General features: G+C 50.2%; 1 protein-coding gene across 1 annotated transcript in view; it reads right to left on the bottom strand.

The window, feature by feature from the left end:
* Positions 1–20,924, bottom strand: part of PKP1 (plakophilin 1) — a 49,151-nt gene that overhangs the window by 27,421 nt on the left and 806 nt on the right. The window contains exons 2-3 of the mRNA XM_059867561.1: positions 12,985–13,085; positions 1,299–1,720 (exon numbers count right to left, since the gene is read on the bottom strand). Coding sequence (XP_059723544.1) covers positions 1,299–1,720; positions 12,985–13,085 — 523 coding nt within the window. The remainder of the gene's footprint in view (positions 1–1,298; positions 1,721–12,984; positions 13,086–20,924) is intronic.

Below are 20,924 nucleotides of genomic sequence, written 5' to 3' on the forward strand. Positions count from 1 at the left end.
AAGGGCACAGTGCAGCTTATGTTGCTGAAAGGGAGGGGGATTTTCTCAGTATCTCCATCATTCCTTAGGGCAGCAACTCAACAGTTTCATACCTCTGCTGGGAGTTCTGACAAAGTCTATGAGCCCTAATACACAGTCTCACACACATCCTGCAGTGGGAAATTTCTCCTTGGGACCAGGAATGACTTTGGAAGCTTTTACTGTTTGTGTAACAAAACTCCCCCTGTCAGGGTGTTGTGAGAGCTGGTGCAGAGCATGTCCTGTGTGATGGTGATGCAGCACGGGAAGTGCAGTAGCCCTGGGAACTCTTGTGGAAGCTGCAGCCCCTCCTTCTCCAGCTTTCACTGCAGTGTCTTCAGGTCAAAACATGCAAACTGTGGTCTTCCAAGGCTTCCAAAACTAGAGTTTGTGCTGATCAAGTCTCTCCCAAGACTGTAACAGAATATGGTTGGTGCTCCAGAGCTGGAGGTAGCACAGGGCGTTGGGGCAGTGTTCAGTCACTACCCAAACCAGGTGATTGCCAGTGGGAACTCTGCTGCATTCACAGGTACATCCTTGGGAGGGTCTGAGCTCACTGCTGTGTTTTACACACACTATGCTTGTAGAAAACATCTACAAGAAGGGATCTGATGCTCAAACATGATGGACCATCCTCCACCCTTATATATTTCCTGTCCCAAATGGGACTGGATGCTCTGGACAGGAAAAAATTGAACAGCTTCCACTGGCTCCTCTTTCCTGGTTAGTCAGATTATTCCAATTAGGATATTTATTTCAATTTGTGACTCAGTTTTTTTCTGGAACCAAAATCAGACCTTTTGGGCAAATTAAGCAGAGGCTGGGTGGAGAGAAGAGAGGGAAACACTACTGCTTAGCAGGCTCTCAGCTCTGCTCTGAGTCACACCCTCAGGAACTGACTCCTTCCAAGACAGGGTTTTTTTGGGTAAGTTTTCTGCCAGGCTGAAGCAGCAGGACAGCCAGGAGAGACAGCCTGACTGCACACCAGGCCTTCTGCTCTTCACCTCCCCATCCCCATATCATTGTGGGTTAATGCCACCACAGACTGAGGGATTGTGTTGCCCAGTATCACAGAGCTACAGCAGAGATATCTGCACTGAGCCAGTCCTATCAGTTCCCCTCCACAGCCCAGGAAATAAAATAAAGCCCTTAAGAGTAACTCATCTGACCCACTTTGCTGCAGGATGCACTGGTGAGGGCTCTCCAGCAGCTCAGGCGCCTGGCTCTGGTGGGCAGAGCTCCAAGCACTGCCCACGCTCCCTCAGGCTCAGAGCACTTACTTGGAGCTGGACTGGGCCTGTCCATAGACCCCGTCCTGCTTGCAGCTCATCACGGGCTGGGCATAGACCACGTCAGGCTTGTTGCTTGAGGGGCAGGACAGGGCCCGCGCTGGCACCTTTTTACTGGTCCTGCTGGTTCCCTGCTGGGTGCTGCAGCTGCTGTAGATGCTCTGGCGGTTGAGAGTGGCCTTGTGCTCGGCACGGCCGCCGCCGTGGGCCTTGCGCAGAGTGCTGCGGGGCGGCTCGCAGTAGAGGTCGGGCTCGCTGCGGCTGCTCTTGATGTTCTGCACGAAGCAGTAGTCGCTGCCGGCCCGGGGGCTGCACAGCGCCTTGCCGTGGGCCCGGCTGGCCCAGCCCTCCATCTGGCTGTAGGAGCTGTAGCGCCGGCTCTCCACATCCCGCTTCAGAGTCCCGTTGTAGAGCTGCCAAATACAAATAGCATTAGGGCTGAGCTGAGCTAAGCACGGCCAGGCCCGCCTGGCTGCTCCTTACCGCTTTTCTGGGCCTCCCAAGCGTTTCCGCACCCAAAATTGATGGGAGGTTTGTCAGAATCCAGGACATCCCTCTGGCTGCCCTGGATGGCTCGAGCCCCTGCCAGGGGGTGTCAGAGACCTTGGCACAGAGCCCGAGACCCCTGTGCCTTTGATTTTGACCCATGGAAAAAATTACCAACCTTATATGAGGAATTAAAAGCCACGAAAGTTTAAGTAGAATGATAGCTAGCTTGTCACAGGGTGAAAAGTAGAATTTTGGGGGTTTTAGAATGGGGGCTCAGGGTCCCAAGATGCAGGAATTTGGGCATGCCTTGTCCTTCTTTCTCCTTCTTCCTAGCCTCCATCTTCCGGGTGATGGTGGCACTTTTGGATTGGATTAGAGTAGGAAAACACTGTCTAACATAGGTGATAGGTATTGGAAAATAATTGTAAATAAAGTACATGTAGTTATTAGTATAAAAACACAACACCGCCCTGAAGGCGGGCAGTGTGCCACAGACTGACCAGCTGAGCGAACCTTAGCAGGTCAGGGAAAGAATGTTATAGATAACAGAAAATAAACAACCTTGAAAACCAGAACAGAAAAATCCTGACTCCTTCTTCAGTTGCCGGGCTGGGAAAAGAGACTCTCTGACACATCTCAGGGTTGGCCAGGACCACAGAGACCCCCGAGAGAGGTTATCCAACCTGCAGCCCTTACAAAGGAGCCAACCCCCACCTGGGACACTGAGGGATCAGGATGTGGAATCCAGAAGCTTTAATCAGAACGGAAAGCTGAAACTTGACCCTGGCAATAGAGAAAGTGCTTTATTCCCAACACACAGGGTCTAACCCACCCTGTAACTACAGGAGTCATTGCATATCTCTCACCATCATGGAGCTTGATGCCCCATTCTGACCTTCCAGCAGTCGCTGCACTTATTTTTAATTTGCTTATGCTCTTTTCTTCCCATCCCATCTATTAGTTCCTTAGAAAGGGAGTAAAGGGAGTGAAAAATGAGTGAGAAGGGATTCTTGAATCTTGTTTCTTGTACCAAGAAACAAGTGGAGACAATGAATATCTGCTTATGAGTTATAAGGTGTGTAGTATCTGCTCAGATAATGGGATGCTCTGGGAACAATGGGGAATATGCAATAAAAACTTGAGATGACTAAGACAGGAAGTAAAAAAGAAAGGATAAAAGATGGTAAAATAAACCATCTACAATTAGCAAAACAAAAAGATGGCTTTAGCTGCCCTGCTGTTGTAGCAGGCGCAGGGCCGGCTACGGCTCTGTGGAGGGATGTTTAGAGATAGGTATTTTCTGAGTCATAGGAATTGAACCAGGAGTCCTCACTCTGGTCCTCCAGGCCTGCTTATCTCTCTTTGACCCCATAGGCTAGTTTCCCTAACCCTTACAATTGGTCAGTTTTCAATCCTCCCTAACCCTATAAAAGAGGCTGTCTTGGCCCATTTCTTTGGAAGAGCAGCTTCAAGACCCTCCGCGAGACCCTCAGAATAAACCATCGTGGAACCCTTGGCCGCCTTCTCCTCTCTCTTTCCTCTGCCTTCCAGAAGCCACGGCCAGCCACAGCCCCTAAGAGCAATCTAAGAGCTGAAATCATAAAAGAGCTGATTTTCACTAAGAGCTGACAATCACTAAGCTTGCTAGGGGTCACGGCTGTGCCGCAGTCTGGCCTAGGGCACCCCAGCCTCCAGAGGGCTGAGGTATCCAGCCTTGAGACTGCTTGCCTGGGGCACTTAGCCTACGAGGGACCAGCTATCCGGCTAAGAAGCTAGCCCCCGTGGCTTCATTTTATTTTACATGCTGTCAGTTCAAAATGCCTTCACCACTTCATCAGAAGTCTTCCATATTTGCATTAAGTTTGCCACACCAGGATTGAATTCAATCTTCTTCTGCAATGTTAAATCTTTGGGATGTCAGTGCTGGCTTGTGGGAGCCTGCAGGGTTATGTCCAAATGCGGGACAACTCATTCAGGTGTTTACTCCAGAAAGGAAAACAAATTAAACTGTTTTAGGGCTGTTTGCCCCATTATGCTGAGTTTGTGCTCTGCATCTCCCCAGCAGTCTGGCAAGGAGATCTCCAAGACATACAGCAAACAGGGACAAAAAGAACTTAGGAATAAAACTGCCTTCCCCATCTCCCTTTGATTATCCTGGGAAAGCTCCTCCATGGTCTCCTGTTGGATCAAAGTGGTTTTTTCTCATCCAACTCTAAGCAGTGGCACTTTAGATGCTGCTTTCTGCAAAGGCCACCCAAGGGTCCCTTTAGCTCAGAGAGAAAAGTCAACACTGGCTCCTAATAATTTCCTTGGAATTGTGAAAAGCATGTGCCTGGTGTAATAGTTCATGTCACTGAAAAAAAAAAATTCCATACATCCTAACCTAGAAACACTCTGTGATGAAGAAATGGGAATCCTCTGCTGAGGGACCCTGAGTCCCTCAGCTCTGCCCTAACTCCATCCCAGCCCCAGCACACTCAGCATCATTCCTGCCTCCAACACTCTGCAGAATTGTCATTATGTTAATTAATTAAGCCAAATATTTCCATTAACAAACTGATCTTCAGGAATGCAGGGAATCCTCTCAGCCGTGTCCCAGAGAACTGCAGAGGTAACGGATGAAGCCCTTCCCAAGGAGCTCCCTGGCACCACCTGGGTGGACTAAAACCTTTAGTCCAGCTCTGCTGATGCCCAGATCACTGTTATTTGAGTAGTTTTCAGACTTTCAGATGTCCAACTAAACAGGTGAATTGCTGCAAGGGGACAAAAGGGGAACAGCTTCTCTCTGTGCTTTCTGCAGAGAACACAGAACAAACCTGGGAAACACAGAACAAACCTGGTGCTGAGTTGGGTAGGGGCAGGTTTGGAGCCTCCTGCAGGACTCCCTGCAGAGCTCCCGGGGTTGGGAAGGACAGGTTGCAGGTGAAAAGAAGAGCTAAGGTGAGGTACATCACAGTAGAATGTGATGAGTCTTGGGGGCTCTCTGGCAGTGGGACAAGCCATCTGCTGCCCAGGATAAAGTCCAGGATGGCCACATACACAGGCTCTCTCCATCCCAGGTTTGCTTGGGATGCAGCACACACACCACAACAGCAAAGTGACCTTCCATGAAGTCATGATCTACCATAGATGCCCTTCTGAGGTGATATCACTCTCATTTCAATTTATTTTCCTGGGTTCAGAAAACCTGGGGACAGTGAGGGATGGACAGGGCTGCAGTGGGAAGGTGCAGGGTGGACTTTGTGCTCAGTGGAGCTGCTGGCAGCAGCCACAGGACAGAGAGCAGCTTGTCAGATGTGAGCCCTGTTGGTTTTCTTTATGAGTCAGTTTAAGCTGGGATTATTCTGTAGGGCTGTCAGAAGCTTGGCAGAGCCATGGAGCCCCTGGGCATCTGCTGAAACCGACTCAGGAAGCCTGGAAGAGGAACTCGTTGTTTATCTAAAGCTGGGATTTGCTTTGCAGTGCACTCACTGTGGGGAGGGGGCAGTCTCTGTTTACTGAGACAGAATCATGGCTTCTCGATGTCCTGCTAGGTTTTTGAATGGCTGTAGCGTTGTCCTCCTCCTTGGCAGCCCTGAGACGGGTGAAGCTGTTTGCAAAGACACCTTTCTGCAGCCCAGGAGCCCTGGCTGCAAGTCCAAGCAGGTCTCGGCAGGGCGGGGGAGCCTTTTGCAAACTCATGGGAAAATCGTTCCCGTGTGATGTGAAGCTCATTACCAAAGGCAGTTCAGGACTTTTATTGCTGATTCTACCAGATGCTTGGCTGAGCCCATTTTAATCTCTTTCAAGTGGCATGGACCTAATTGGTATCTCAGAATTCCTTTTTGCAGCAGGAGCCTGATCCAACGGCTCCAGATCAATGAAGATTCTCCTGCCAGCTCCAACGGACCTCAGACCTTGAGCCTATGAATCCCTGCATGACCGGGGCTGACCTGATCCCTTCCTGTTCCTGGCAAAGCTTCCCCACACTAAAACCTAAATCCCTGTGTTGTATGCTGACCCAGCTAAGTCAGGGACTGTCACTTCTAGCACTGGAGCAAATGTGGCCAAAGGAATGGAATTCTCTGCAGCCATCAGTGAGAGAGGATGCCCAGCAAGGAAGAAGGGAAGCACTCTGTGTTTGCAGAGATGCCATCTCTGAGGGGGAAGGTGTCACACAGTCTGTGGTTTAAAAGCCACCTGACAACAGCTCCCAACTTCTGCTGATGCCACTCTGGATGCAGGAAACTCTCCCTGTACAGAAGAGCAGCAGTGAAAGGAAAGAATCAATCTCTGGCCTTCAGACCTCATCAGTGCCCAGATTTCCTAATGTCGTGAATTGCATCTGCCCACTGCCCACGGGTGTGTGCATGGTGTGCCATCCACACCTCTGCCCTTTAGGAGTGTGGGGAAATGCTGGGAAAGACCAGGAAGTCCCTCACAGTGGGGTGGAGACAGAAGGCCGTGATTCCCTCTGCACTGCAGGATCTGGGAAGCATTTTGAAGGGCTCAGGCTGTCACTGACGCTTCTCCCCACAGGAGCTGAGAAGTTGGGACAACTTGGAAGGTGTCTCCTTCCATCACATAACTCCTTGGATTGCCAAGGAGCAGCCCAGAAAATCATCCATGTCCTGGACTCATCCCCCGGTGTGGGCTGCAGGGAGGGCAAGGATTCTCCCATTTACTCTGCTCTTGTGACACCCCACCTGAAATACTCTGCACGGTCCTGGTGCTCCCATCATGAGGACATGGAAGTGTTGGAGCAAGTCCAGAGGAAGCCACCAAGCTGATAAGGGGACTGGAGCAATTCCCCAGTGGAGACAGGCTGGGACAGCTGGGAATGTTCAGCCTGGAGAAAAGAAGGTTGTGTGGAAACCTCACAGCACCTTCCAAGATCTGAAGGGGCTACAGAGAAGATAGAGAGGGATCCTTCATCAGTAACTGGAGTGACAAGACAAGGGAAATGGCTTCAAACTGCCAGAGGGCAGCATTAGATGGGATTTTGGGGAGAAATTCTTCCCTGTGAAGGTAGGGAGGTCCTGGCACAGGCTGCCCAGAGAAGCTGTGGCTGCCCCATCCTGGAAGTGCTCAAGGCCAGGTTGGATAGGGCTTGGAGCAACCTGGGATACTAGAAGGTGTCTCTGCCTATGGCAGGGGGTACAATGAGATGATCTCTAGGCTCCCTACAACCCAAACCCTTCTGTGACCCTATCATCCCATGATTCTGATTCCAGCCATTCCACCAGGCCCTGGCAGTCCCCTGTCTTTAAGCTTTAGGATGCAGGAAGATGCTCAGATGCAGCTAGGCCACCTGACATTCTTAATTTTAGCGTGAACTTCTCCTCCCCACTGTGAAATGAGTGTGTCTGTGTGAGGCCAGCCCTTGGGAGCTGTTCATTCATAGTCAGGCAGGGAAGGCAGGGAGGAAGGAAAGGCTCTGGAGATGAGCACTGGCAGCACTGCTGCTCCTGTCAGGCCCAGGAAGGAAGTGCTTCCCTCCCTGGCAGCAGCACAGACCTGCCTTTAGATAAATGAACATTTGTGGCTCTCCAGTTCTCAGCCTGCAGTATGTTCTTGGAACAACAACTGGAATATCCAACACATGAGACAGGTAAATAAACATCTTTAACCTCTTATTTCAGCTGGAATAAAAGTTGTTCTAGAGAGAAAGTCAAAATGGCATTTTCCCAGCCATCAGCCATGAGTCCTTTTCTGTTTTTTTCTTCCATAAACCCGCTTGTTTGGCAGGAAAAGTTTCTGTCCTCCCTCTAGTTTCCAGAGAAACAGAAGCATGGAGCAAGGTGCATCAGCCCAGAAATGGCACCCAGATCCAGCTCTGCCTTTCCACGTCAGAGCCCTCCCAGAGAACTGGGTGGTTCTGATTCCGCATCTGAGGACGCCATCAGTTCATTACCTGCCTGGATTTTTTTCCCTTGCAATTTGTTTGTTTCTAGAGCTGCAGACAGAAAAGTGAGGGCTCCGTATAAACACGTCAGGAGCAGGTTTCTCCCAGGCTGCAGGGCAAAGCACAGGAGATGCAACCTGAGCAGGTCCCACCCTGAGTGCTGGGTGGGGAGAGCTCCTCACGCTCCTTGCGAAACCCTCTGAGTGCTGCTCCCTCCATGGCAGGGAGAAAAATTGCAAAACCAGCAAATACGTTGTTTATCTGTTTCTGAAATGCTTCTTCCCACCTCTCCCAGGAGCTGCCTTTCCCTATGATTTTTCATCTCTTTTTTTTCATTCAGCTGAGATTTAGGTCTTGCTGGTTCTGTTTATTCTGTCCAAGGCAGGCAGTGTCCAAGTTGCTGTTGGACAAGACTAAAGCCTCATGCAAATCTCCCAGGGACACCAGGCAATAATGTGCAGTGACTCTAAGTCTTTGTCTTCTCTGGCAAGATTATCCAAACCACTCTCTTTTGGGGTTCTTTTAAGCTTGGATGCATTGTCACAATGAATGACAAATTTTGACCTGAAATCCTTATGGAACAAAGCTCCCACCGATAATGAGAGGTTTTGTCCAAAGAGGCAAAGGCAGACAGGGACAACAGTGACCACCTCTTGTTCAGGTAATGCTCTTCAGAGAGAAAACTCTGACACTTCGTCCCACAGACGAGTTTTGGTTAAAAATATTCCTACAGTCTCTGGTGCAGAGGGATCACCAGTGTGTATTTCTTATTAGTGTCATAACAGGTGTAATTATTACAGATTACTTTAATCCAGCACCACCAGACCAGCCAAATATTCCTTGGTCTGGGAGCATGGCTGCTCCTAGAGCCATTGTTAAAGTAACACCTGGGCCCCCCTGGAAGAGAGACACTGAGGGGCTGGAGCTTGTCCAGGTAAGGGAATGGAGCTGTGGAAGGGTCTGGAGCACCAAGAGTGGCTGAGGGAGTTGGGAAAGGGGCTCAGCCTGGAGAAAAGGAGGCTCAGGGGGAACCTTCTGGCTCTGCACAACTCCCTGACAGGAGGGGGTAGCCTGGGAGGGTTGGGCTCTGCTCCCAGGGAACAGGGACAGGACAGGAGGAAACGGCATCAAGTTGTGCCAGGGGAGTTTCAGATTGGACATCAGGAGGAATTTCTTCATGGAAATGGTTATTAAACACTGGAATGGTCAGCCCAGGGCAGCGGTGTGGTCACTGCCCCTGGAGGTGTTCAAGAAATGACTGGACCCTGCACTCAGTGGTGATGAATCAAAGGCTGGACTCGATGATCTCAGAGGTCTTGTCCAACCTCAGTGATCCTGTGATTCTGTGAAAACCCCAGCTCAGCTCTGTGGGGATAAGGATCTGCTGGAGACAGGACACATCTGAGATTCCCTCCCCAGCACATCCAGAGTTTGCTTGCCCTTGCTAGAGGCAGTGCCGGGGAAACACATTGGACACATCCACATCATGTGGGGGATTTCCTTCTTGTGGAAGCAGCAGCATGAAGAGCCAGGTAGGCTCTGTACCCTGTCCTGATCCTGCCTCATCATGGTCATTCTGTGGGACCTGGGAATGCCCCAACTCCCTGCCAGTGATGGACCTGCCAACCCAGCAGACCCAGGCAAAAGCTGGGTGGGAACTGAGACTCAGAGGTCCTTGCTGGTAGAACCCCACATGCTGCCCTCTGTGTGTTTAGGATTTGTTGTGCCTCTCCACAGCTGTACCTGCAGCTGGGGTGAGCACCAAGGTCCCTGCAACACATGGACCACCTGACTGTGGCTGTGGCTTTGCAACACTACTAGAGAGACTCCATTTTTGGGGTGAGCTGAGCTGTCAGAGACAAGGGTGTGGCTCATGCTGAGGCTTCTGCCATGACTTCACGGCTCTAGGTGCCCAGCTTCCTTAACCCTCCCCCGGGTTTGTCTGTGTAAATCGTGGTCACCACTGACCCTCATGTGGGACCTGAGATGTTGCTCACAACAGGACACAGTTCCTGAGGCTGCAGGGCTTTGGGAACTGCTGGCCACTCACAGCTCACAGTGGCAGTAGAGTGGCAACTATCTCTAAGGCTCCACAGCACCTGGGTTGAGGTATCACCCTGACATAGAGGGGCTTGCAGTCACGGATCCTCCCATTACTGCATCCCAGTGTGGTACCTGAGCAAACAAATTCCAGAAGGCTGAACATCCTTGAGAGCTGTGCCAGCCCCTGACACATGAGGCAAGGAAGTGCTGCAGCCAGGAGCAAACCCACAGCCCTCCAAGTGCCTCCTGGAGAGGCCCCACTGGCTCAGTGCACCTTTTGCCTTCAAAAATAGATTTGCTTTATCTTTGGTTTCACATCTTACAACCCAGGAATTACAAAGAGGAAACATTTTTTAGGAAGCCCAGAACCTGCACAGACTTCAAACAGGTCTGTTGGCAAAAGCTGAAGTTATCCCAAGCTGGAGGCTGGTGGTAGATGTGTGGAACCTTTAATACTGTCTGGAAAAAGCAGAATGGAGGAGGCTGCTCAGTGTGGTTGGGGAGTCTGGTGTTTGTTGAGCTCCTTAAGCACATTTAAGCTTGAGGTTATGTGTTCCAAAGTGCCAGTGGCACCTGGGGCTGCTTGCCTCTGAGTGCAGTCATCTCCCTGTGCACTCATCTCCCTGCTCCATCCCGCTCCAGTGCCAGGAGACAGGGATCCAGGGGGGCTGATTCATCCTGACCTGACAGATCTTCCAGGTGGAGGAGATGAATCACTGCCCCTACCTCTGCCTTTGTTGGCCAGGGGAGGAGTCAGACAACTTGTCAGGACTAAAGGGCTGATTCTCTGATAGACTCAGGTAAGACAAAGTTTACTGTGAATCCTTCACAGGTCCCAGTCCTTTACTTTGCTGAAGTAACCCAGATCCTGAAGACCTTTATAAAAAATATTTAGAATTAAAGACCTGTATGACACTTAAATTTTGAGAAAGACCTTCCCTCCTCAGTAAATGCAGAGGAGTCTCTCAGAGAACAGACAGAGCTGTCTAAATCCCTTGTGAGCCTGAAGGGACTGAACTGTTGTGTCTACAGGACTCTGGTGTCTAATGGAGGTCCTGAACTTCATCACCTTCATCACCACCTTCCAGCTGTTCCCAGAACACAAACACTGCTGACTGAAACCCCCAGCAGCCAGTGGCATGCCCACCCACCTAGCATTTGTCCAGCTGTCATAATGAACAAGATCAGGAACAAGATCAGGAACTAACAACAGGAAACAATAACCCTCACACCAGCAGCAGGAGCTCCAGCAGCACCTCACCAGCATGAGCAGAGCCTTGGCTTCCTCCCTCTTTAATAAAAAACCCCATCTACAAACCCCTGGAACAGCTAAAACAGAGCAATTTTGCTTGGACAAAGCACAACAAACCCCATTCAGGAATCACAACAGGCAAATAGCAACATATCATCAAAAAAAAAAAAACATCCCAGTTGTTTGAGTCCTGAAGCTCAGATGCTCCATGTCTGCCTCGGGAACTGCCTCTGTTGCACTTTTGTAGTGGCCACAAAACCCTTGCCTGGTTACCATGGTTGGACCCTCTGCAGGGCTCCACCACTGTCTTAGGGATAGAGAAAGACACCTGGCTGGTTGGACCTGTGCTCTGATCCATTACAGAATCCTAGAATCCCAGAAGGGTTTGGGTTGGAAGGGCACTCAAAGACCATCTCATTCCACCCTGCCATGGACAGGGACACCTTCCACTATCCCGGTTTGCTCCAAGCCCTCTCCAACCTGGCCTTGGGCACTTCCAGGGACGGGGCAGCCACAGCTGCTCTGGGCAACCCGTGCTAGGGCCTCCCCACCCTCACAGGGAAGAATTTCTTCCAGCCCTCTCAGGGAAGAAAATCCCATCTAACTCTGCCTTCTGGCAGTTTGAAGACATTCCCCTTGTCCTGTCATTCCATCCCTTGAAATAATCTCTCTTCATCTTTCTTGTAGCTCCTTCAGGTACTGCAAGGGCATAGTACGGTCACCCCAAAGCTTCTCTTCTCCAAGATGAACAATCCCAACTCTCCAAGTGTTTCCTCACAGCAGAATTCTCCATCCCCCGACCAACTTGGTGCCTCCTCTGAACAAACTTTTCCCATCTGGGGACAGGAGTCCCCATGGCTGGGATTTAACCAGCACAGGAAAAGACACTGAAATGGGCCAACAGACAGGCTGGAAATAAACATTTCAAAGACACTCCAGTGCTCCCAGTTTTCCTACTGAACATCCAGTGATGCAAACTCAGCAAGTGACACCACTGCCTCGAAGCTGTCATGCTACAACAAGGCCATTAGGAAAGACCCAGGTAAATCCTTCTGAAGCTGAGGGATGCTGGTGCTCTGAACAAGCAGAGGATCTGGCAACCACCAGGAAAAGCTGCAGCCCTCTCTGTGTGCTTGGAGCCACCAAAGCCTTTCCCAGTTTAAGCCTTTGATGGCTGATGCGGAGCTGCTTTACAGTCCCAGTGTTGTTGAGAGGAGTCTTTTGCTTTTCTCATATTCAGATCCCAGATCTGTGAATTGCTCCTTTCTACTTTAGAGCTGATGAAAAGCAGGGAACAGCAGAACACAGGCCTGAAATGGAGGGCCAACATGAGCACAAGTTGTCAAAGTGGACTATGGAGTGGTTTGGAGCGATCCCCTGTGTACCAGGGGTCTGTCCCCAAGGACCAGGAGCTCTGTGGGATGTCCAGACTCACACTGCACAAAGACAGGTACCATCTCACCTATGCTTTTTCTGGAAATCTGCAATAATTTTTTGGAAATCACTGTGGAAGAACTGGACCCACTTTTTTGCAAACACAGAGAATATCTGGGAAGGGTCTGCAGTAGCACTGAGTTTGGGAACAGCAGCACAGCAGTTCTAATGCAAATGCCCTGATCCACATTCTCCAGCCACATTCATGTCATTCACATCCATGTTTTGGTGCACAGGAACAAAGATGGGAACCCCTGGATGTGCTCCAGACTTGAACTGAGCTGTGATAGTCTGAACCCAACCCTGATCCCTCAGGCAGCTTCCAAACTCTTGTGCCATTGGATACCAACGCACAGATGCAAACTAAATCTTGTTCATTCTAAAATCCCCACATAAAGCAGCTGTGGGACCCTCAATCCTCCTCCTCCATTGCACTGAATCCCTTTCTAGGAGAGCCAGGATCCCTCTCAGGCGAGTTTCTGAAGCACTGTGACCTCCCCTCATGACTGTGAGATGTTCTTCCTGTTCAGGGGACCTCAGACCATGCCACAATCCCAGATCAAGGCGTGTCTTACCGGGTAGCCCCAGCTGCTGTTCCCTGTCTGGGTTTTGGTGTAGTAGCTGCCCCGAGATGTCCCGTAGCCATAGCCATCAGCTAAACCATCATACATGGAACCTGTAAATGGAAAAGGCATGGTCAGCATGAGAAAGCATTCCAAGGAGAAAGGATCCCCAGCAGGTCCCTTTCAGAGCACAAAGCTTTTTTTAACAGCAAGATTACTTATGGAAAAGTGACACTTATAAATCTCAACAGGAACATAGGGAATACAGGCAGGAAGGGAGCACTTGTCACTGCTGGAAACTCCAGCCCTCACACCACAGACCCCCTAGGCCTCACTAAGGTTTGCAGCACAAAAGACCAAGTGCCATAAAAACCCAAAGCAAAGGAGCAGAAAGGGTCAGAGATGGGGACAGTATCTGACATCATGGAATCCCAGAATCCCAGAATGGTTTGGGTTGGACCTCAAAGCTCATCCAGTTCCACCCTCGCCATGGCAGAGACACCTTCTGCTATCCCAGGTTGCTCCAAGCTCCGTCCAACCTGGCCTTGGACACTCCCAGGGATGGGACAGCCACAGTTTCTCTGGGAAACCTGGACCAGAGCCTCACCACCCTCACAGGGAGGAATTTTTTTCCAACAAGCCATTTAACTCTGCCTTCTGACAGTGGGAGGCTATTGCCCCTTTTCCTGTCCCTCCAGGCCTTTGTAAATAATCTCTCTCCGTGTTTTCTGTCAGTTCCTTCAGGTACTGGAAGACTACAGTTAGGTCACCCCAAAGCTTCTCTTCTCTAGGGCTGAACAATCCCAGTTCTCTCAGCTTTTCCTCACAGGTAAGGAGTTTCTTTCCTCTGATGAACTTGGTGGCCTCCAAGTTGTAGTATGGGAGGAATCTGATGATATTTTGTGCTACATGTCCCAGAATGTCTGGCCATAGAAGACTTGTAGTAAATACAATTTCTCTCTCTGAAGGCAAAACCCACCCCTGACCCTTTCACCAGTCCACTCCATGTCTGAATCCTACCAAGCCCATCAGCACGAGCAGCCTGAGTAAGGCTTACTAAAATCTATCAATGGTCACTAACAAACACCATGGATAAAGGATGATCCAGTCTATTTAATACCTGGGAATCTAAAACAGTCAAACACTACAAAACCCCATTGCAATCTTTGAATTCCAGTCTTGTCTCTAAAAGATCACTTTGTGCATCTATACTTTCTTTTCCTGAAAATGTGTAGAGCTCATTATTTTTGGGATGCTAGAGGAATAAATGAGACTGGATCTCAGATATGTAATTTTTTTTAAAGATGCAAATATCCTGGGTCAGGACCAGACATTTTTCCTATTTCTCAGTGCTTTAACCAGAGTTTGGATTTACCTACCCCAGCCCTTCCAAGAGCTCTCCCAGCAGTCTCTGACACTGCAACCTTTGGATTCCTCCTAAAAGTATTTTACTCAATGCTACATTCATCACTACAAAACAAATTAGGTGAATCATTCTTTTTCCTTAATGGAATTCCCTTAACCCCCTCTGGATGGTCCAAGAGAGTTTAGGGTGATTTCTGTTTCATTTTCAGAAGTGCTCAATAATTGTGGCATCCCAGGTCCCGTTATGAGGAAGTGCAAACCCTACACTTCAATTAACTTCCAGGGGAAGCTCTGAATGTCTAACAAAGTACAAAATCAGGACTTACCTGTCCTAACTTATGCACCTAAACTCGTGGGTAATGTCAGAAATATCCTAATCTCTGTGATTGTTTGATAAAACTCATCTCTGAGATAAACTGGATAAGCTCGACCACAAAGGCCCTGGAGCCACTCAGGTCTCCTCCAGCCACTGATCCCTGGAATAAACCTTATTTATTGCCCTGCCTGAGGCACCCAGAACCTGTTATGGTGATTTGGTTTGTGGCTAAAAATTCTTGCATTTTCTCAGGAAGATGATTCCTGTGGATGTGGTGTAAATAATGAGATTTGCTTTCTCTTGTCAGCAGGACTGCACCTGGAGAACATCCCTGGATGGAGAACAGGCAACAGCCAGGTCAGCTCCCAGCCCTTCCACTGTGCAGGAAACCATAGGAGCTCCTTTTGCATAGTCTGGAGACTTGGTGGGCACTGCTCCTCACCCAGATCTCCCCAGTCCCAAGTGCCTCATGCACATAAAGCTACACAGTACTTGCTGACAAGTCAAAGAAGTAGCCATGGAAATGCAATGGGAGATTCAGTCATGTCCTTCACCTTGTGCTCCCTTTCCACCCTCGGATTTCCTTTCAATTCCTCATAAGGACATCAGTGTTGGGCATCAGCAGCAGCAAAGCAGTGCTGGAAGTGGAGAGTTTGGGCCAGGTTTCCCCAGGACACAGAGTTATCTGATAACCATAATTTTGAGCACGAAGGTAAAGCCATTCCATGATAAATTCCTGGGAATTCCTTCTTCAAATGCGCATCTTGTTCTCTGTAAACATTTTGTAACTGCAGATGTGAGCACCTGGAGCACTTTCCTGAGTGAGCAGCTGTAAAAAGGGGTTCTGTGCCTGACTTACAGGTCCCTCTGACCAGTCCTGCCTGGGGGACACACTTTTCCTCTCAGGATCTGTTCCTGCCATGAACTCCAGACTTTGGGGTTAGAGCAAGGAGATACCCAAAATAAGCCAGTTTAGGCACATCTGTAACTTTCTTCAATATATTCACTGCTACATGGCCAAATTCAGGAGATCAGGCACTTGGTTCAAGGTTCTCCAGCAGGGAAGGGTTGCCTTCACCTCCCAGAACTTGTACATAAGAGCTTATAAACACAGAATTATACAGAACTTCAAACATTGAAGGCATTTTGAAGTCACCCTGCTGGTTGGAGAAGATGTTTCTCCTGCCACCACTCAGCTGGGTTTTATTGCTTGGAGAGCTCAATATTGAGACCAGGAAGAACCTGGGGATTTTCTGGTGGAAGTGGCTGAAGAAAACCTGATCTTTGCGCAGGTTTGGACACTTCTCTGCTTGGTTCATCTTGACAGACAGCTTGACAGACAGTATCCCCAGCCCTCAGGAACAGGAAGGAGATCCCTCTTTTCAAACACCTCAAGAGTAAAGACTACACAACCTGGTCACAGGTCCTTGGAATCTGGGATAAACCCAGGCAATCACAAAAGACCATATGGGCAAGGGTGAAATGCTCTTAGTAGGAGGTGTCCCCCCCTTGTGCTTTTTTCTGGCTATGCCCACAGGTCTGCATCCCAGCTGTTGTGACCCAAGCAGCTGTTTAGGTCCCTGAAAGGCCCATGAGCACTTGGGCAAACACACAGAGTCAGTAACACAGAACCACAGAATCACAGAACCACTGAGGCTGGAAAAGATGAAAGAGTCCAACCATTTTCCCAGCACTGCCACGTGCACCACTAACCCATGTCCAAAGTGCCACATCCACACATCTTTTGAACACTTCCAGTGATGGTGACCCCACCACTGCCCTGGGCAGTTGTGCCAGGGCCTGACCACCCTTTCCATGAAAAAATTTTCCCCCAAATACAACCTGAACCTCCCCTGGCCCAGCCTGAGGCCTTTCCCTCTCCTCCTGTCCCTGTTCCCTGGGAGCAGAGTCCGACCCCCTCCCAGGCTGTCCCATCCTGTCAGGAGTTGTGCAGAGCCAGAACGGCTCCCCTGAGCCTCCTTTTTTCCAGGCTGAGCCCCTTTCCCAGCTCCCTCAGCTTTTCCTCATGACAGAGGACCCTCAACAGCTGGGACAGAGTTGGAAAGATGTGGCAGAACAACACAGATGAGCTGCAGCCTCTCAGTTACCATGTGGGCAGAAAACAAGGCTGAAGGCTGCTGAGATTTCCCCCTCCCCAAATTATCATTCCCCCATGACATTTCCTTTAAAACTTAGCACTTTAAAATCTCTTTTATTGTCAGTGGGACAATTCATGAGGGTAAAATTCAATTACAGCAGATATAAAGTGCAAGACCTTGCAGTGTACCTCTGTGAACCCCCCTACACTGCTCCCACTGCCCTCATCCCCTTTTCCATCCCTGTTATCCATTATTGCAGAGCAAACTGAGGCTGCCATTGAATCCAAGGTAGCTGTTCTTGAGGAGTTATTTCCTTTCCTCAAAGGCAACTCTCCTCTCTTGCAGCTGGCACTGCTGGCAGGAGGAGAGCTGTGCTCCAAGTGCCATTTTCCCAAAGCCAGCCGGACACACAGAGCCAACGTGGAGATTGTGGAAAAGGATTCTGTTAATAAATATTAATCTGTGGCAGGGAAAGGCAAGACAAGAACCCGTCACTGGCAGTGCAGGCTAGGCAAGTTAAATCATAAACTATGCATGGCTTTAAACAATAAGGATGATTAAACATAGGAAAAACACAGGGAGAGCAGAGGCCTGTGGGAGGCACAAAGCAAAGCTTGGGTGCCTTCTAGGAGAGAAGTGTCAGTGAAATCCAGACATGGAGATTCCTGCAGCAATGACAAAACTCCAGTTCTGCCTTCTGGCCTACGAGCTAATGGGGATTTTTTGTATCACAATAATCTAAGATTTGTGGAAGAGTGGAACCTTTCACTGAATCATCTCATGCTGGGGGAAGTTAAAGAAGTCTTCAAAAGATTTTTTATCCCCCAGATCTCATCTTCCCTTCTCATCAGAGTCCTGATCCCCACCAAAGCTAGATGGGGTCCCATTAGACCTTGGTGGAATTAGTCTCTTCTTAGCCCCAGCCGGCACAGAAACTTCTCAATCCCAGCTCAGCCATAGGACAGTTGGATCTGACACCCCCTGGATGTACCTCCTCAGCGACAAATCAGCGGCAGAACTTTCCTTTAGCCAGAGGACTTTGTAGAGCAGACCTGATGGCTACAAGGAGCTGGTTCAGCTTGGCCTGGCCTTTCCTCTGCCATGCTACTGAAATTAATTTTCCCTGGAAATGTGCATTACTCACTGTCCTAGGGTGACATTAGGATGCTTGTATCCCCATTCGTGTGTGTTATTTATGCTGGATATTATGTTCTGTGCCTTCAAGACTGGCTCTGAAGAGTGAAAGTTTTGTTTTGGGCCTCTTGTCAGGCACTCGGCGGGACATACAGATGGTATAGTACATAGTGCTGTTTTTTGCTTTTTGCCCTGCTTTTCGCTTTGCTCTTGCTTCTGCTTTGCTTCTGCTTGCTCTTGATTTCTGCTTCTTCTCATTAGTTTAGCTGAACAGTCCAAATTCCTTCCTGGACTGTTTCCCCTTTCCTGTTTGTACCTACCCGAAGCTGCTCCGGACTGGGACCTGGGAAACACCGAGAGGGAGTTTGCATCTTGTGGCTGCAGCAGCTGCCCCAGTGCTGGAGGGACTGATAACAGAGCGACCACCACCAGGAGAGACTTTCTGAATTTGTCATCTTTTTCAGAGCGGTGAAAGAGTGGTGTCAGCCAGTATTGTTCATTTTGTATGCTGGCGGGTGCTGTGCCTGTTAAATAAACAGGTTCTTTCCACTTCTCTCTGAGGAATTCTTCCCGAACCGGTTGGGGGGAGGGGCCGTGTGGGTTTGCTTTCTGGAGGGACCCCCTTTCTGGGGATTCTCTCCCAATTTTGCCCTAAACCAGGACACTCACAAATTCAGGGCGAGCCATATAGTTTGGTATTGCCATGGGCAGAAGGACAGATAAGCCCTAGAGCAGAGCCCACAGACCCAACCCCAAGGAGGACAGACCCCACAGATTCCAGACTCCAAAGCCACCCTTGGGAACAGCTGTAGCTGCTGTGCTGAGCCAACCCCCACTGGGTTCAGGAGTATTCTGCTGGCAGCAGTTTTCTGCCCACTGTCCCATCCCAGTGCACACCAGTCTGGGCCCACATTGGCCACCTTGCCCTGGGAGACACCAGATCTCCAAAGGGGCCACAAGACTTTGACCTGCTAGACTCCAAATCACCAACCCATTTATGGTTCCATCAATCACTGGGATAGTGAGGGAGTGTGTGCTCCCCCCTCAAGGAACTCCAGTGATGGGACACAACACCCCCACCCTGCTGTGTGTGAGAGGGTTCCATGTCCATGTTCCCCATCCCACACACACCAGGACACGGTTCCTGTAGGTGGGGGAAGCTCTGGGCCCTGCTCCAGTTCCAGCTCAAACCACAGCTCCAAACACAGCAACAAACCTGGACCTGGCCCAACAGTTGCCCAGCCCCACTCTGGGACTGTCTGGAAGCAGAGGGAACAAAGCACTTGGGCACTTGTCAGGGGGCTTTGGGAATTCCCCAGCTTGTGCTGCCTCTGAGGAGCATCTCTGAGAAACCCCAGGGGATGCAGGGAGCTGAAGTTGGATGAGGTTTTGGACAGCCAGAATCCATGCTTAACAGACCCACACAGCCTCTTTGTAGGAAAAAGTAATTTTTCTCATCAGGGCTGCCCACCTGATCTTTGGACAAGAGCAGTAAAACCCAACACCTGAAAGCTGAGTCTGACCCACCAACCAGGAGACAGCCCTGGGAACAAACAGCAACTTCTCACCCTTCTGGGATTCCATCCAGGAATGCACTGGGATGAATCAGCCCCCAGCACCTTTGCTGGCCAACCATCCCTGGTGGGAATGAGGGGAGGGGGGGCCTGGGCCCTGTACTTGGAGGCAACTCCTGGGAGTGGGATGTGACTCAGCTTCCCTGGGACACAGAAACCAAAGCTGCACATCTCCACGCAATTCCCACTCCCAGCCATTCCCCAAAGTGTCTGGAGGAGGAGTTTAGCTTGTTGAGCAGAAACTGGCAATTTGGGAATGTGCTTTTTTTTTTTTTTTTTCCCAGAGGTTTCACCTGGGCTCCTCTCCAAGCTGGATAATCCCCCTCTGCCTCCCTTCCTTCCTGCCTATGGATTCCTCTGCCTGCTCCCCTCTCCATCAGAGCCCCTCAGCCCAGCCTGCTGTGTATTTTATTTTGTCAGGTCTGTCACTGTAACACCTTGAGTAACAAACCCTCTGGAGGTGGGAGGAGATTCCCATCTTCCACTTTGGTGGCAGAGTGAAGTTCTCCTTGCCCCGGCCCCCCCTCACCTATCAACAAAAAGAGAGGAAGCAGGGATTTGCTCCTGGTACAGCCCACCTGTGCTCACTCTGGAGATGCTTTATTCCCTCTGTTCCAGCAACTGCAATTCCCAGAGCAGGGATGGCCCCCGAGGAAGCACCACCTCCACACTTCCCCCAGCAGCCTACAGCCACTCAGCTTCTCCTGCTAATCCAGCCCCAAACATGTCCCTGGACCATGGCAGCTCACCAGCACAGGATTCAGCCTCACAATGCAGCTTGGAAGAGCTGCTGGACAAGGCACAGCTCCCGAAGGAGATATCGGAGCCTGGCTCAGCTCACCCAGGACCCCCCTGTATGCTGCTCACTCCAGACTCAGCTGAATGCTCTGTCCCAGCTCCAGCACCCCAATAGCCCCCAAAGACTTGGGATTTCCTCTCCCTGGTGGACTCAGCCAGGCCAGAGCTCTGTGGCTGCTGGAAAAAGCACCTCCAAGAGCCAGGAAGCTTTGCACAGAGGTTGTCACAACCCTCTGGGTTTGCAGCTTCCAGCAGGGGAATGCTGGGCTTTACCTCCAGATCGGCTTTCTCCAGACACAAGGATGGCAGAGAGAACCATTTGCCAAGCCTTGATCCAGAGGAGGGGGCTTCAGAGGGACACCCAACTGCAGGACTCAGCTGATTGTTTCTGTGGCACACACTCAGTGCACAGAGGTGGAGCAGTCGCCTGGACCCCAATACAGGCAAAGTGGAGGGGGCTGTGAAACACCCCCCCCCAACCAACACCAGGGACACTTCTCCGAACTCATCTCCTTCCTACCACTCCCCCCGGGGTCCCTGAGACTCCACACTTCTCAGCCTGAAATGGGAGATGTGTTGGGAGTTCCAGAGGTGAATCCCGAGCTGAGGTTTGTGTTGCGTGTGGGGGCACAGCCTCCTGCTCTGCATCTGCCCAGCGCTCTGGAG

The sequence above is a fragment of the Haemorhous mexicanus genome, chromosome 25 (genome assembly GCF_027477595.1).
Source record: "Haemorhous mexicanus isolate bHaeMex1 chromosome 25, bHaeMex1.pri, whole genome shotgun sequence".
In the NCBI taxonomy this organism is placed as follows: Eukaryota; Metazoa; Chordata; class Aves; order Passeriformes; family Fringillidae; genus Haemorhous; species Haemorhous mexicanus.